This window comes from Amblyomma mixtum, chromosome 5 (assembly GCF_055824585.1).
Source record: "Amblyomma mixtum isolate Tamu chromosome 5, ASM5582458v1, whole genome shotgun sequence".
In the NCBI taxonomy this organism is placed as follows: domain Eukaryota; kingdom Metazoa; phylum Arthropoda; class Arachnida; order Ixodida; family Ixodidae; genus Amblyomma; species Amblyomma mixtum.
This window is the reverse complement of record NC_143016.1, coordinates 69448075-69463243: the sequence shown is the minus strand read 5'-3', so window position 1 is coordinate 69463243 and position 15169 is coordinate 69448075. Positions and strand designations below refer to the sequence as shown.

General features: G+C 49.0%; 1 protein-coding gene and 2 non-coding genes across 3 annotated transcripts; 2 read left to right on the top strand and 1 right to left on the bottom strand.

Moving 5' to 3' along the window:
* Positions 1 to 1167: 1167 nt before the first annotated feature.
* On the top strand, positions 1168 to 1249 carry TRNAS-GCU (transfer RNA serine (anticodon GCU)). Its single transcript has one exon. It is a non-coding gene; the product is annotated as a tRNA-Ser (tRNA).
* Positions 1250 to 2191: 942 nt separating this feature from the next.
* Positions 2192 to 2273, top strand: TRNAS-GCU (transfer RNA serine (anticodon GCU)). The gene has a single exon. It is a non-coding gene; the product is annotated as a tRNA-Ser (tRNA).
* Positions 2274 to 4546: 2273 nt separating this feature from the next.
* On the bottom strand, positions 4547 to 14308 carry LOC149342545 (bestrophin-3-like). Its single transcript, XM_089542183.1, has 5 exons — positions 13883 to 14308; positions 10485 to 10772; positions 7597 to 7749; positions 6373 to 6453; positions 4547 to 4702 (listed from the first exon to the last, which is right to left on the bottom strand). The coding sequence occupies exons 1-5, from the start codon at positions 14306 to 14308 to the stop codon at positions 4547 to 4549; spliced, it is 1104 nt and encodes a 367-aa protein (XP_089398309.1).
* Positions 14309 to 15169: the final 861 nt, after the last annotated feature.

The following is a 15169-nucleotide window of genomic DNA, read 5'->3' as shown; positions in this document are numbered from 1 at the left end:
CAGTATTCAAAAGATGCACCGAGTGTTTGCTGTTTTGAGTTGGTCGTCAAACTGGGAGAGAACCAGCCGTACCAATTTGTTTCTTTCAGTGAAAAAAGGAGGCCTCGGCCTTGTGCATTTATTTCTGCGTCAAGTTGTTTCGCGTTTTTTCTTTCTTCGAAACCAAAGGGATAACTTTCTTATGACTGTTATCCAAGTGCGGTTGCAGAGACTTCTTCCTGAATTTGTCGTCTCATCTTGTGCGAATATGTGTGGCACTGTCAATGGTTACATGCGAGAGGTTGTACTCTCTTTTAGGCTGCTCCATGTGCGATTTTCCCTTGAGTACTTATCTAAAGTGTCCAAGCAAAAGCTGTATAAGGATCTGGCGGACACCATGTTACCGACCCCAATCTACCGGTTACCTTATCGTGGAGGCCCAGGGCACGATGTATTAAAGAGAGTTAAGAATATGCCGGTGAACCCATCTACGAAATATTTTTTCTTTAAATTGCACTCGAATACACTTCCTGTTAAAACGTGGCTGCACGAAAAGGGGATTTTTGTCCCATGGACCACAAACTGTCTCTTATGCAAAAAACCCGAGACAGTAGAACATGTATTTCTGGACTGTTGAGATCCGATTTTCTATTGGGATGTGCTCCAACGAACAGTCAGAAAAGGTTTTCCCCTGGACCCCTACGGCATCAGATTCTTGCCAATTCAGAATGAAGCAGGAGTACCATATGATTTAATCATGCTTCTGGGCCTCCACAGCCCCTGGAGGACACGGATGCAAGTGCGACACGCGGATGTTAACGTTCGCTCTGCGCGAAAACTTTATTGAAAGTGTTGCGAGCTTGAGAGAAATGTACCGAGCGCAAGTTGACCCACCTGAATGGATTACTGTATTTGATGAACTGGTCGCATTGAGAAGATTTTAAGCCCTGATACGTCAGCCGAATTAGGCTGATTTTTTTTATCATTTGTACCTTTTTGTTTGATGTCACAGACGGGAATAAAGAAAAAAAAAAAGGTGGCCGAGAGGCTAAGGCGATGGACTGCTAATCCATTGGGCTCTGCCTGCGTGGGTTCGAATCCCATCCTCGTCGCACGTCGTTTTTACTTTTTCTGCTCGGCAGCTTTGTCAGCCTACTGGCTGCCAGCTGAGGATGCACTGCATATACGGGCGAGGTGGCCGAGAGGTTAAGGCGATGGACTGCTAATCCATTGGGCTCTGCCCGCGTGGGTTCGAATCCCATCCTCGTCGAACGTTGTTTTTACTTTTTCTGCTCGGCAGCTTTGTCAGCCTACTGGCTGCCAGCTGAGGCTGCACTGCGTACACAGACGAGGTGGTCGAGATAAAGAACAAGTTGCAAACAGGGACTCTGGCAAAAATCGACAAGGTTGTTCCTTTCCATTTATCCGCTCTGTCCCGTACTTATTTGACCTGTGCTTTCCCTGGGGGTCTCACTGTTTAATTTGCAGAAAGCCTGAAACAATAGACCACGTTTTTCTGCACTGTTAGGAAGGAGTTTATTTTTGGGATGTATTACAGCGAACCCTACAGAAAGAATTACCACTAGACCCGTATGGAATCTGATACTTATCTGTAGAAAATGAGGATGGGGTACCATTTGACTTAATAATGCTGATAGGCCTCCACTGTATATGGCGCTCCAGAATGGCAGGCTACCATTGTGACAAAGACGCAAGACTTGCCCGAACTTACTTTCGGGAAAGCATGGACTGGTTTCTAGCCATCCAGAAAGCCGCTGCAGAGCCTCCGGATCGACTCTCGAGACTAGAGCCGCTGCGCGATTTGCGTGTATTTTAATCTGACAAAGCTAGATTTCATGCTGGCTGACCACGACAGTGCCGTGTGTATGTACTATCGGGGACAAAAGTGGTATACTCCACGCGGCGGGAGCCGGAGCAATGGAAAACTGCGTTGCAACGCCATCTGCAGGCGGTATCTGAGATCGAGACAGCCAATGCGTGACCTTTATTATTAGCAGGCATGTGGCTTGGCTGGTTTCAATGTTTCCTTCTTTAGCTCGCCAAAATGCCGCAGCTTTCCGTTGCTCCGGCTCCTGCCGCGTGGAGCCTACCACTTTTGTCCCCGATAGTACATAGCGTTTAGTGTGTTTTGCTGATTGTTTGTTTTGTTGAATGTGATGTGTCAAAGCCAGGCAATAAAGAAAAAAAGAAAGGGGAGGTGGCCGAGAGGTTAAGGCGATTGACTGCTAATCCATTGGGCTCTGCCCGCGTGGGTTCGAATCCCATCCTCGTCGCATGTTGTTCTTACTTTTTCAGAACGTTGCGTTGTTTTTACTTTTTCTACTCGGCAGCTTTGTGAGTCTACTGGCTGCCATCCGAGGCTGGACTGCATACACGGACGAGGTGGCAGAGAGGTCAACGTGAAACGATTTTAATTTCCATGCCGACCGCAAGATGGTCAACGTTTTTTAATTAGCGTGCCTCGGAGGGAGGGTGATAGAGATGTACAGTTAATACTCAGTGTATATGAGCGCCCGCTTTGGCGCGATGTTACGAACAGACTGGGCGCGCCCTATACATATAGGAAGGGCGTTTAGCATTGTCGGTCAGCCCGCGCCTCAGTTCTATATAGCTTCGACGAAACGCTCCCGCACGACTCCCTGGTGAACGCTTCTGACGCCCAGCCACGGACCTGCGAGGGAGCACACGCCAGTCTTCGGGACAGCGACATCGGGATCCTCCGGTCGTCGGAATGACGCATAGCGATGTGAATAAATTGCGTTTATGTATTTCTCTTGTGCAGTTTAGGTGCGAGACCTTTCGTTGCATTGCAACACTTCTCTTGTGTTACTATGCATGTGTCGCATTGTTTTGTAGATCAGCTTGTATGTGTTGCTGTGAGTGATGTGAATTCGTGTATCGCCTCTCTGCTACGTTAAGTTTGTTTTGTTTTTGAATCTGACTGCGACCCATTCTCTGGCTTGCGACCGGCGAAAGCTGGGAACCAAACGACCGCCCACCTTTGTCACTTGGTGGCTGGTTCCTGGCTGAGCTTACCACGCTGAGTCTAGGGCATCTCCCGAGTTCTGGGAGAGCACGCAAAGAGCGCGCATTTGTGACAGTGCTTCACACTGTGATGTCATTAATGGACGGTGAGAGCTTCGTCATGTAAGCGCCATACAAGGGTGAAGAAAGCAATATAAAGAACTTTGCTGACACAGTCGATCCCACGCAGAGAGGAGGGACAAATATTTGATCCAACGGAATCATTACTGGGGAGTATTTGATATTTTCACGAAGAAAAGATTTAACAAAATGCCGCGTGTCAATGGGGCTCAGGGTGGCAGAATCGCCGATGTTACACGCATTTTCAACGCCCATTCGAAGATAGTATGTATATTGTGGCTGCATGTTTGACATAACTGTTGATATCAAAACAGCCGACCCATCTTCCTTACCTGTGGATGAATGGAAGCCGATTTGGATGGGGTGGTAGAGACCTTAGTGTTCAAACCACCATGACCTGCGTGTGCCTAACGTTTTCTTTGCCGGCTTGCGCAGCGTTGGCGTAAGAGATATGTAATATGAATTAAAATCGTCAGCATATGTACTCAAGCCAGAGGACTGGTCTTTTGAAATCGTCCGCCTTAACGCGTGTATTTCTGTTTCGCAATGTACGAAAGTTGTGCACATGCCGCTGCCATAACACAATTTCATGGTGGAGTTCTCTGCAAATACACTCGTAGTTAACGTACATCCTCCCCACCTCCAACACACATACACCTCTAATGAAATGCGAACTGGACAGCAAGTGCATAAAATAGAACACTCTTTAATCATAAAACGCAAAGTGCTCAAGGTTCGCTGTGTAGGCCAAGACGCTAGGAATGAAATATCCGCCTTAGCGCTGTGCGCCATTGCAGACACGAAGCGTGGCTAACAAGCAATAAAAGGAGAAACAAGGCCAGCCTCCAACTGGCTGCTGTCCCTAGGGGGTATAAACAAGCTCAGTCAGGCCCGCTGCCGCACGGCTGGGCCCTCTGGAAGACTTCCGGAAGAGCGTTCGCTGCTGAGATGGCTACATGTACGGCAAACCGAAACGTGTGCACATGAAAACACGCTCGTGGAATTAGCGCGCGTTGATTAAGACATGCCGTAAGCCATTGGCAACACTGAAATTTGCACACCTCACGTTCAGTCAGTGGTAACGAGCAGGTACAACTTCACAGATGACGGCGTGGTGAATATAGTAATTTCCTTGCTGCTTACGCGATTTTTTTTTCCAACATTGAACTCGGGGTGATTTCAAATGCGACATCTTATATCTGCAAGCTTATTTACAGCCTCTTCAGCGTGAGGAGGTATAGAACGCCCGGCTTGAAGCTCGTGGTCTTGCTGCGCAATGCGCACATGGAAAAGTAGAGGGGTGGCAAATGACCTCGTGCAGATATCACAAGTAGTTTGAAGGCAAGTGCCCTGTGGTTTCTGGGGACAATGTCTGACGTTGTCAGATATGGCACCACAGATCCAAGGAATGGGAGCCAGCCCACTGTTTGGGGACTGCCCATCATCCGACGCTGACAGCCGACCCGCGGTACGTGGGTATCTTGTGCACAATGGTGGCCGCCGTGTAGGGCAGGTCGGGTTCCTGGCTGTCCCAGTGTAGGTCGCGCTCCATGCTGGGGAACTTGCCGTACATCTCGTCCACCGCCATGTACGACACCTGCGCAGATGTTCTTTTGTTGGAATCGAAGACGTGCACTGGATAGAGTTGGCCGGTTTCGACCACTTCGACGCTCCTTTTTTTATCGGCCACAAAAAGCCTGAAATTAATGCTCTTGCCTCCGTATTATGTTGCATATTTATTTATTTATAGGTACTATCAGCCCAATTAGGGTCTGGATAGGAGTGGATGTATACAACATAATACAGGAAGGCAAGGAAAGTAAACAGCAAGAAGAGCAAACAACACGCAGTGCAGAAATACAATAATACGATATAGGAGCGGTCTCGTATAGCGTGATATGAGAACGGAGTGGCAAGAACAGTGGAAAACCATGGAACAAAGTAGTGCAAAACGCTGCACTAAAGTCGTAAGACATCCTAAAATGACAACTGAAAACAACAGAAAGTTGAATGCAGTACAACCAAAACAGTGCAAGATACCACGATACCCAGTACATCAGCATCCAGTTTTAAACAGATCCAGTAGCAATAATGAGAACACTTCACGGCTCTCCGCCGTTACTGCCTGTTCGGGCAGGCTGTTGCAGTCACGTGATGTTAGTAGAAAAATATGAATATTGAAAGCAGTCCTTCGAAAACTCTCTTTTGGACGGTCCTAGAATGTTTATTTCGCGTTATACGTGACAGAGTTTCATTGATGTACAGCCGGCCAAATCTTTAGCTGGCGGGCGTGATGGCCGCGTTTTCCGTGCTCCTACAGCTTATGACGTAGCAAACTTGCGAAAACATCAAGTCTAAGCACAGGCTCACAAAGCCCGTGCGTAATATTGAGCCTTCCGCAAGTTCGCTTCGTAGCAAAGCGCGGGAGCGCAGAAAAAGCGGCCGTCACGCACGCCAGCCTAAGATTTGGCCGGGTGTACTTGCATTTGACTGCGAGTGTTTTGTCATTCTTAATAATTGTAATTCATGATCGCACTGGACTAGGTAGTAGCATGTAACAGACTGTTGGCTCAAATACCCAAAAATGTTGAAAGCCGGTTATGAATTGCTTTCATTATTGATCGACTTTTTGAAACATCTTGCGATGGAAGCGTGGTGCTGAAAAGTATTGTACAAACATAAGGACGGTACTGTTAGCTTATCATACACATAATGCTGAATACAGAAGGATGACTAAATCAAGACGAGGCTACGACCTCTCTTATCTATTGAGCGTACAAATGGCGCGTGCAAGTAAAGGGCCACACTTGTTTCAACGAGACGCTTGCGGTCAACCTGCAGCCCCATGGACATATAAGCCGCGCACGAAATGAGTCTCGAGCCCAGCGCGATGATGTCACCTTTCGTGTCCTTGCTGCGCATTCGCAGATTTGAGATCATGCTCTCTCTTCACTCGAAAATAGGCGCTACAAATTCTTTACCTCTGCAGCGCTGTAGGCGCACTTTATCACCAGAGAGCGGGGGAGCTGTATGTACCTCGATTCCTTCAACTTCGGAACGGCATCAGCTCCACAGGAGCCTGTCACATACAGACTCTGAAACTGCTCCGGAGAGTCGGTATATGGCGCGGGTATATTTTGATGCAAGGCATACACAAAAGACGCTGCAAGAGTCCGACAGGCAGCCTGATTTTTTTTTTCCTTTTCCGTCACGAGCGGCCCCGTGAAGAACGACAAAAAGAAACAAGTTTTGTTGTGGCAACAAGACCTGTGTGTGTCGGTCGATGAGCCAATTGGTCTCGAAGTCATCGTCATCCTCGCCGAACGGGTTTATCAACTGCTCGGCAACCTGCGACAGATATATGTGCGCGTGGCTGAAATTAAATCATTTGAAAAACAACAAAAGGTGGCAGTCCATTTGATTAATCCCTTTCCGGAATTCACCAGCTCGCAATGTAGTATGTCCAAATGAGATAAAATCCAGGCTGGGGGCTTTACGCGATGCGGGATGCAGAAGCGAGGTTGCGCCTGCACAGTCTTTTCGGCATCGGAGTGTTATCCCCTTTCTTCCCCGGGGTTCAAACAACGGCATTTGGACGGCGTCGCCGCAGCCTTTTAAGAAAGTCTCGTTCCCATGAGTCTTTGTAAAAATGAAGAAAAAAGAAAGCAAAAGCAGCGTTGGTGTCCTGCGGCCCGGTGATGCAAGTGCTAACCTCACTGAATTAACGATGGCGGCCCTGGCACTGCGTGTCCATATTTACAGCTGCGTTGACGTGCTGATATGTGGGCCGAACGAGAGCCCTATGAATCTTGCCACAAGGCCAGTATTGCAGTTCGTCCGAATGATAGTGCAGGTTATAAGATTATTTACCCCAATAGAGCTCAGCAACCGACCTCCTGATATAGTGCATATTTACAGCAACGGGAATGCAAATACACTCCGGGTTGTTTGAAACAGATATGGAAACCTCACATCATGCTGTTATGGTATGAATTGAGTTTGGCTTACAACAATGACGGGCTAGCATCATCAGGTTCAAACTGAGCACGCGGCTGATTATAAAGTTAACATGGTAGGAAAGGTAAAACTAGCTAAAGAGACGCAATACAATAAACAACAATGCGTAGGACAATTATTGCTCAATTATCTTCATTACCAGGAATTCAGGACAAGCGCTTCTAGTTCCCTTGTCTGTCACCATGTGGCGCATGGCTCTGAACATAAAAAAATAGCGCGTTGACGTCATTCATGACGTAAGAAATAAGGCGAATGAGCGAGTGGCTGCAGAAGGAAGTGATAAGCTGCTATTTTTAGCGGCACTGGCTAAGCGCTGTCCCGAATTCCTGGTAATGGTTCACAAGTGAGCTTATCCTTCGATCACCGTTTAAGTGCGTGAGTGTTCCATTAGTTTAGAGGGAAGGGTGCTACCCAGCACAAATTCCTTCTCTCGCGCGTTAAGGAAAATTTCCCTCAAGGGGATGTTGCTCACACCTTGAGCCAGCCCATGAAGAAGATGAACTGAAGGAAAGTGAAGAAGGGAAAGTAGACGTCCAGCTGGTGGCCCGCGTAGCCTTTCGAAGGGTCCAGGCTCTGACGTGCAACCAAACACGTCACGAAGAACAGGTGCGTCGTGAGAGTGACTACCTGCAGTTGAAACACCCACTATGAAAAAAGGCCTGCAGACTTTCCGTACACTTCTTATAGACTATTGCCTTCCTATAGGTATTTAGTCTTTGTACGTTACCGACAAAAGTTTATGAACATTCTATAGAGTTTAAAAAAACGGTAAGGGAAGGCTCTACATTTCGTTACGCCTCCCCTACGGTGACAGAAAAGGGCAAAATTAAAAATACCCTTTCAAACGCCAAGGGGCTTTCTCAGTGAAATTGTGCGAACGGAGCAATTTAATCTCAGCTGTATAGGTTGGTTGGTAACAACTTTATTCATAGTCCTGCAGAGCTTTCGCCGACGGGGCCTTAGGTCTCCCACGTGGGGCGTCGAGGCGCTGCCTCGCCGTCGCCTCGCGGGCCTGCTGGACGGCCCAGAGTTGGTCCCCGAGGCTGGGGCTGCGCAAGGCAGCGGCCAACCGCGGCGGGAGGGTTCCGGAATTAGCACCGTGAAGGTTTTTGTTACAGTCCCAGAGCATGTGAGTTAAAGTGGCTACATCTCAGCTGTATGTATAAAAAAATTAGAGGATTACAGTAGTCGGTAATTCGAAATTTGAGTGCAAGTGTTCACACGCAACTGGCAGTTGACATGTTACGCTGCAAGCCACCCTCCGGGGCCTTCCCATGGCAGCCACCTTCCGGTTTTCCATTCCGAGGACCCCACCCATAAGCTCGCACAACTCCCCTTATATTTAATAAAGTTTTTCTTCCTCCTCCTTCCTCCGCTCTCGATGTTCTACCTGTCAGGCGATGCGTTACTTCGACGAATATGACATGGAATCCACGAACGAGCACCTATAGGAGCTGCGGTCTAAAGCTGTATGTGTGCAATAATTTCAAGAACAACGCACAGTAGAGGCATGATTCGGCTAAAGCCTCTACAGCTTACTGCATTCTGCCCTTGCACTACGTAAACTCCTAGTTTCTTGGTGCAGTGCCACGGCTTGACGACTCAGTGCGGCATTTTATAAAGAATTTAAGCACGAAATTGCCCCAGTTCTGTATACAATGTTCAATGAAGCCTATGAAATAAACGTATTGCCTCCGTCTTTTGGGACCTCCCATACAGTGCTCATACCTAAAACGGATGATATAGAGAAATTACAATTGGTTACAGCGTATCGACCGATAGCACTCACTAATGTGGACTACAAAATTTTTATGAAGGCATTGGCGCGAAGACTGCAGACAGTGATATCGGATATTGCTGGACCCCACCAGACATGTGGAATCAAAGGGCGCTCAATTTTTTCCAAAATTCACAAATCGCGCAGTGTGCTTGAAAGCTGTGACGACATCGGTGGGCGAGTGGCGATGCTTCAGATTGATCTCGAAAAGGGATTTGATTGTGTTTCCCATGAAATTTTGTTTACCGTTTTAGACCATGTGAACGTCGGTTCAGTTATCCGTAAGGGTGTAGCCCTGGCGTATCGAAACTGCATGACAAGACAGATCGTTAACAAGAGTCTGGGGCCCCCATTAGCGTGCAGCGTTCGGTGCGTCAGGGCTGCCCCTTCAGCCCTTTCTTGTTTTGTATTTACATCGAAACGCTGTGCATGAAAATCATAGAAAGCAATAGTATTAGTGGCTTTAGGTTACAAGCAGCTGAAGTTAAGCTGCTGGCCTATGCAGATGACGTTGCAGTATTTACGGTTGATCAGGGGAGCATAAGTGAAGCTGTCGGGTGTGTACGCGCGTTCAGCGAAGTCACAGGTAGCGGGGTTAACTGGTCCAAGTGCCTTGGGCTCTGGCATGGATGGTGGCCATCCCACCCGGACCATTTCGCCAACGTACCGTGGGCGACGACCCCGGTCAAGTATTTGGGCGTTCCGCTCGATGCTTATCGCGATAGCGAGGAGTATTGGAAAGAGCAAACTAAAGACGCACGTAACCGAGCTGGGAAATGGAAAGGCACCAGCCTTTCAATTTTCGCCAGAGCTACAGTCTGCAATCTTTTTTTTATTAGCAAACTCTGGTATGTGATGCAGGTTTTGCATTGCTCGCGTGTGAACGTTCAGAAGCTACACATGATTTTTGCAGTTTTCATATGGGCGTCCGAATGGGAACGTTGTAGCAGAACGAACCTGTTTCGGCGGGTAAAAGACGGGGGGCTAGGGCTAGGGCACCTCTTTTTAAGGCAGCTGGTGAACCGTTTTTTGTTTTTTCGCGACGTCACAGACCCGTTCTTGCGCGCCGTGTGCCAAGTGAAGCTGCGGCGATTGCTGCCGGAGTTTGTGGTGTCCACAGAAGAGCTCTCTGGTGGAACTTTTGGTTACTACAAAGAGATTGTAGCAAGCGTTCGGTTTCTTTCGGCACGTTTTTCCACCGATTATTTGTGGAAAAGTAAAAGGAAACAGGATTGTCCTACCTGACAATCGGTATGTCTCATGTTTTTTTTTTTTTTTTGCGATAGAATGTCTAATGACGGTCGACACTTGAGCAAACAGAGGTGATAGCTAGGGAAATTACAAAACACAGGACGGATGCAGACATACGGCTCAAAGAGACATGTTTTCAGTAGCGGCAGTTAGGGTCCAGCAAAGGCTTCACGGCTTATTAATCATGGTCAACAGTTCCACGATGTTGATAAACACATCCAGAATGTTACCCGCAGAGGCGGTCAGCTGCGGCGACATACCTTTTCATACCAACACTCCAGCACTTTTTTCAAGGAGTGAGCTTAGTGCAGGAGAAAGCGGAGGCGGAGTATACCTGGGTGTAGACGAGCGGCACGGTCACCCAGTCGTAGCACCAGAGGAGGGAGCACTTCCCGCGGAACTGGTTGAGCTCCTCGAGCAGGTGCTTGACCGGCGGTCCGGACTGCAGGCGTCCCTGGTGCACGGCCGCGTTGGCCAGGTTCACGAACCACACCGAGGGCAACCAGTGGCGGTTGGTGCGGCTCGGGGTCGCCTCGTACAGGGAGCGCTCTTCGGCCGTCATGAAGCCGGCCTCCACCAGGTGCTGGGTGCTCGGGAAACGCTTCTTCACCGAGCCGCTCACCTGCGGTTTGACAGTGGCGTCTTGGCAGTCTTGTAGACGTTAGTAACCGATTACAACTACCGTTACTTTCTCTGAGATGTATAACTGATTTCAGTGGTTAATTACAGCCCATAAAAAGTCGTCGAACAATCACAGAGAAGTAATCCATTACTACAACGTTATTTTAACGCGACAGTGTTAAAGGTGCATTAAAGAGGAATCTGAACTCGTCTCTTTAACGCGGGAACTCGATCTACACGTTCTGAGCATTCTTATAAACTTCGAATTATTGTCCTGCGCAGCCGATTTCCATAATTTAGATTGGATGGAACGTCCAAGCTCCCGCCTTTTTTTTGAACTTGCCGCAGACGGTAGGAGGAGTCAACCAACCTTTCAGCCAATCCCTTGGTGGCTTGCCACTCTGCCATCAGCGGAGTGATACGTAGCGTTCAGCGAAGGCAAAGAGTCCACGCATATTTTTTTCTTTCCGTTGGCCTAATTTGCGGCTAGTAGCCTCTGACAGGATCTATTTATTTACGGAAACCTTTAAAGCAAAATAAAAGCGAAGCCGGCACGCGAATGTCTGAAAGGCACTCCACGTGTTAGTTGACTCCTCTTACCGTCTGCGGCGAGTTAAAAAAAAGGCGGGAGACGGGACATTTAATCCGATTTAAATTAATGAAATCGGCTGCACAGGGCTATAATTCGAAGTTTCAAAGAATGCTCGGAATGTGTAGATAGTTCCCACTACAAAAAGACGAGTTCAGATTCCTCTTTAGTGCCCCTTTAAGGAGCTCGTGTCGCTGAAAATCCGGCATCGTTGATCGTGAGCGAAAAATTCCCAGAGAGCAACCTAGGGCGCAGGTTTCACTAGGAAGCAGGTTTTACAGGCTTTACTTGGGCGGTGTTTATCGTTGATCTAAACGCAAGGGGCGCGGTGGTGGTGGTGGTGTGACATTTTTATTCGAACATCCTTTATATTAGGCGTTCAGTACATCCTGGGCCAAGGCGACGAGGGCACGTTGCAGTCTCAGATCCAGGGAGGCGAGCCAGATGGGCCACGGTGGGGGTGGGGGGAAAGGATAGGCGGGGGACTGGAAGGCTGCGTGGCGCTGTGTAAGGCAGTGTTCTATGTCTGCATATGTATACGTGGACAGTTTGGGCACTGAGGTGTTGAAGTGTACCGGTATAGGTAAAGTTGGGCTGGTGTACGTAGGAGATTAAACTCTATTCGGCGAAGAATGCGAGCTTCACGGATCGATAAGGATGGGTGCGGTGGTTGTAAATCAACTAAATCCAAGGGGCGCGGAGCATGCAAAAATCTGGCGGCAGTCGCATCATGCCTTCTATAAAAGTGTGAGTTTAGGTTCCGCTCCGGCGCCGATGACGTGTGCATGTATTGAGCTGAGAACCAGGCGGGCATAAGGAGCAAGGCGCGCTGTTTCCTGCAGAAGATGACAATAGTTTCTATCTATAGCGTTTACGTAACCTTGAAACCAATGTGCGTGCAGTATAACCTTCGTACTCTCAAGAGCAGTATGTCGTTTATTTTCGCGTTTCTGCATACATGGAGGTAGTAAACTTCTTATGAAGTGAAGTAATTTCAGGTTCGACGTGTCCCAGCGGGAGGGACCTTTAGTCCAGGGCTCCTGTGCATGCAATAACTATCGACGAAATACGAGACGCCTGCGCTGTTGCATCATCGCCGTAACGTGAAACCGGGATTACCCATCCGGTAAACTTTGTTCTGCGGGATCAGCAAAATGAACGTTCAGAGCTTGCCGGCACCGTGAAGGCCGCGCGGCAATCAGCGAATAATGCGCTAAAAGAAAAATTTCGTATCTTCGGTCTGCTGTGATTCATGCTCCTTCGTCAAGCAATTTGTCCTGTGTTCTGAGGCACGGTTTTGCTGTGAGTTTTCTGCGCTCTACTAAATAGCACGTGCGGAATTTAGGCTAAGGGCCTTGGACGAGTCGCACTATGCAGTGAGTATGCGTCTTCCGCTCTAGATACCAGTCCTTCAATTCAACGCCTGTAGCCTAATCTTGTACCGCTGTAACAGCACAGCTCCGCACAAGGCGTATGAGCAATGTCAGCATACACTGGAAACAGAACTTATGTGAACCAAAGCTGAAAGATGGGCAGCGTCGATATATGCTGTGTCGTTTATGCGGTGACTGCGCCTTTAATAGATAACATATTTCGCAGTCGGCAGAAAATAGCCAAAAGGACCGGAACACACGCGCATTTGGCCTAGGAAGCACATATGACGCTACTCGTGCTTCAGCCTAACCACTCCAATTGTGCTCGATAAGCAGCTGATTGCTCATTCATTCAGGATCCTGCATTTGGCTTGGTTAATTAGGGTTAAACGTCCCAAACCGACTCAGGCTATGAGGGACACCGTGTAGGGCTCCGGAAATTTCGACCACCTCGGGTTCTTTAACGTGCCCTGACATCGCACAGTACATGGACCTCTAGAATTTCGCTTCCATCAAAATTCAGCCTCCGCGGCCGGGATCGAACCGGCGTCTTTCGGGTCAGTAGCCGAGCGCCATACCCACTGAGCCACCGCTGCAGGGCAATTATGGACTTGCCTCACAAAAGTTGCTTAGTTCCACTTGTGCGCGTTAAAATGTCTGACAGGCGGAACTAATTAATTTACAAAATCCACTCCACAAATGTCGAGCTGCAAACAAATCAACCTATAGTCACTCATTCAGAGTGACTCAAAAGCACTGGGACATTCGACCGCCATGTCTCTATCGGCGGTATGTGGGGTTTATCGTCTCAAAGCTGCGCTATGTATAGCTATATACAGGAGACGCTGTAGTGTAGGGCTCCGGATTAATTTTGACCACCTGGGATTTTCGAACGTGCTGTGACGTCGCACAGCCCATGGGCGTCGTATGCATTTCGCCTCCATCGAAATGCGACCGCCGAAGCCGGAATTCGATCCGGCGACCTTTGGCTCAGCAGTTGAACGTCACTATAGCTACTGAGCCACCGCGGCGGGACACCTGTATACTGTGGTTTGGGCGTTGGGCGTACACTTGTTTCTGTTGGGCTGCACGGAGTAACACCATCAGAAAGGTCCTTCTAGAGCAGAAGACCAGCCCGAAAGGACTCACCGATTTGAGGACGAGCACGAGGCCGAGGTTGGCGTAGCGCATCATGGTGCGGCGCAGCAGACGCCCCTGGTCGTCGTTGCCGCTGACGTAGGCGAGCACCACGTGCGCCAGCCTGTCCGGCCAGGGGATGCTGGTGAACTGGTCCCACCAGCGGCCCGCCACAAAGGAGACGTAGAAGCCGAGCACGAACGACAGCGGGATGTGCTCGAGCGCGCGGTCGCTGTACAGGGCGAGCTGCTCGAACAGGTGCCGCTCTTGCGGAGTCATGAAGCGCCGGTACCAGATGGCGATGGCCGTGAACGCGGCGCCGTACACGAGCATCTCCTTGAAGATGAGCTTGTAGACCGAGCCACGCCAGCGGGCCACCAACTTCCAGAAGCCCAGCAACGTGCTCGTGGACACGTCCGCCTGGTACGCGATCGTCATGGCGCTGCCGGCCTGCGCTGCCGCGGAAGGAAAGGTCACTGTTCTCTATTTCAGCCGCGCGGGTAGTTAGGCAGCCGTTGCCTGTTAAGGATTCCGCATTGTATATTACGCGAAGTTATCTTCCAGATACGAGCGTTGCCGAAGAAAGAAGCACATACATGCAGTGTCTTTCTACGAGCACGCGTATTTTCTTCACTCTGTCTTCGAACGGCTGCTCAGAAAAGGCAGTTTGCAAAGCACTGCATAACATTCTGGAAGCACTACCAAAGCGATGTCGAGAAAATGTGGGTGCTCTGAGAGCTTACGGCTGTATTTTTGGAATCATGGGAGGCGAAGCAATGCGCAGTTTTTGGTTCTTATTCACGCAGGGTTTATTAGGAACTGTGGTGCAAACGTACTCGAACAGTGTTTTTTTTTTGTTTTTTTCTTGCTTACCATTCCCTCGAGCAAGTATTTATAAAAAGAAATATGAAGCGCTTTGAAACATCGGTCGCCATTCGGGCCTAGCTCTTGCCAAATAAATTAATACGAGTTGAAGTGTGTGGTTTAGGAGGGTTTAACATCCCACAACGACTCAGGCTATGAGGGAAGGCGCAGTGAAGGGCTGCGGAAATTTCGACCACCTGGGGTTCTTTGACGTGCACTGGCATCGCATAGCACACGGGCCTCAAGCATTCCGCCTCCATCGAAATGCGACCGCCGCGGCCAAGATCTAACCCGCTTTTTTCGGGTCAGCAGCCGAGCGCCATAACCACTGAGTCACCGCGGCGGCTACGAGTGGAAGTGGTTATAGCATGCGAGTGTCGGCATGCAGTGCGATCTTAAATTACGACGCAGAGTGTTAGAGCTGCAGAGCTAACT

What these genes read in the sequence shown, in the direction of transcription:
- LOC149342545 (XM_089542183.1), bottom strand. Translation starts at nt 14,308, where the DNA reads ATGACGATCGCGTACCAGGCGGACGTGTCCACGAGCACGTTGCTGGGC. An exon ending in TCGTGCTCGTCCTCAAATCG is followed by an intron (nt 10,773 to 13,882) that starts GTGAGTCCTTTC and finishes GTCAAACCGCAG; the next exon opens with GTGAGCGGCTCGGTGAAGAA. An exon ending in TCTTCATGGGCTGGCTCAAG is followed by an intron (nt 6,454 to 7,596) that starts GTGTGAGCAACA and finishes TATCTGTCGCAG; the next exon opens with GTTGCCGAGCAGTTGATAAA.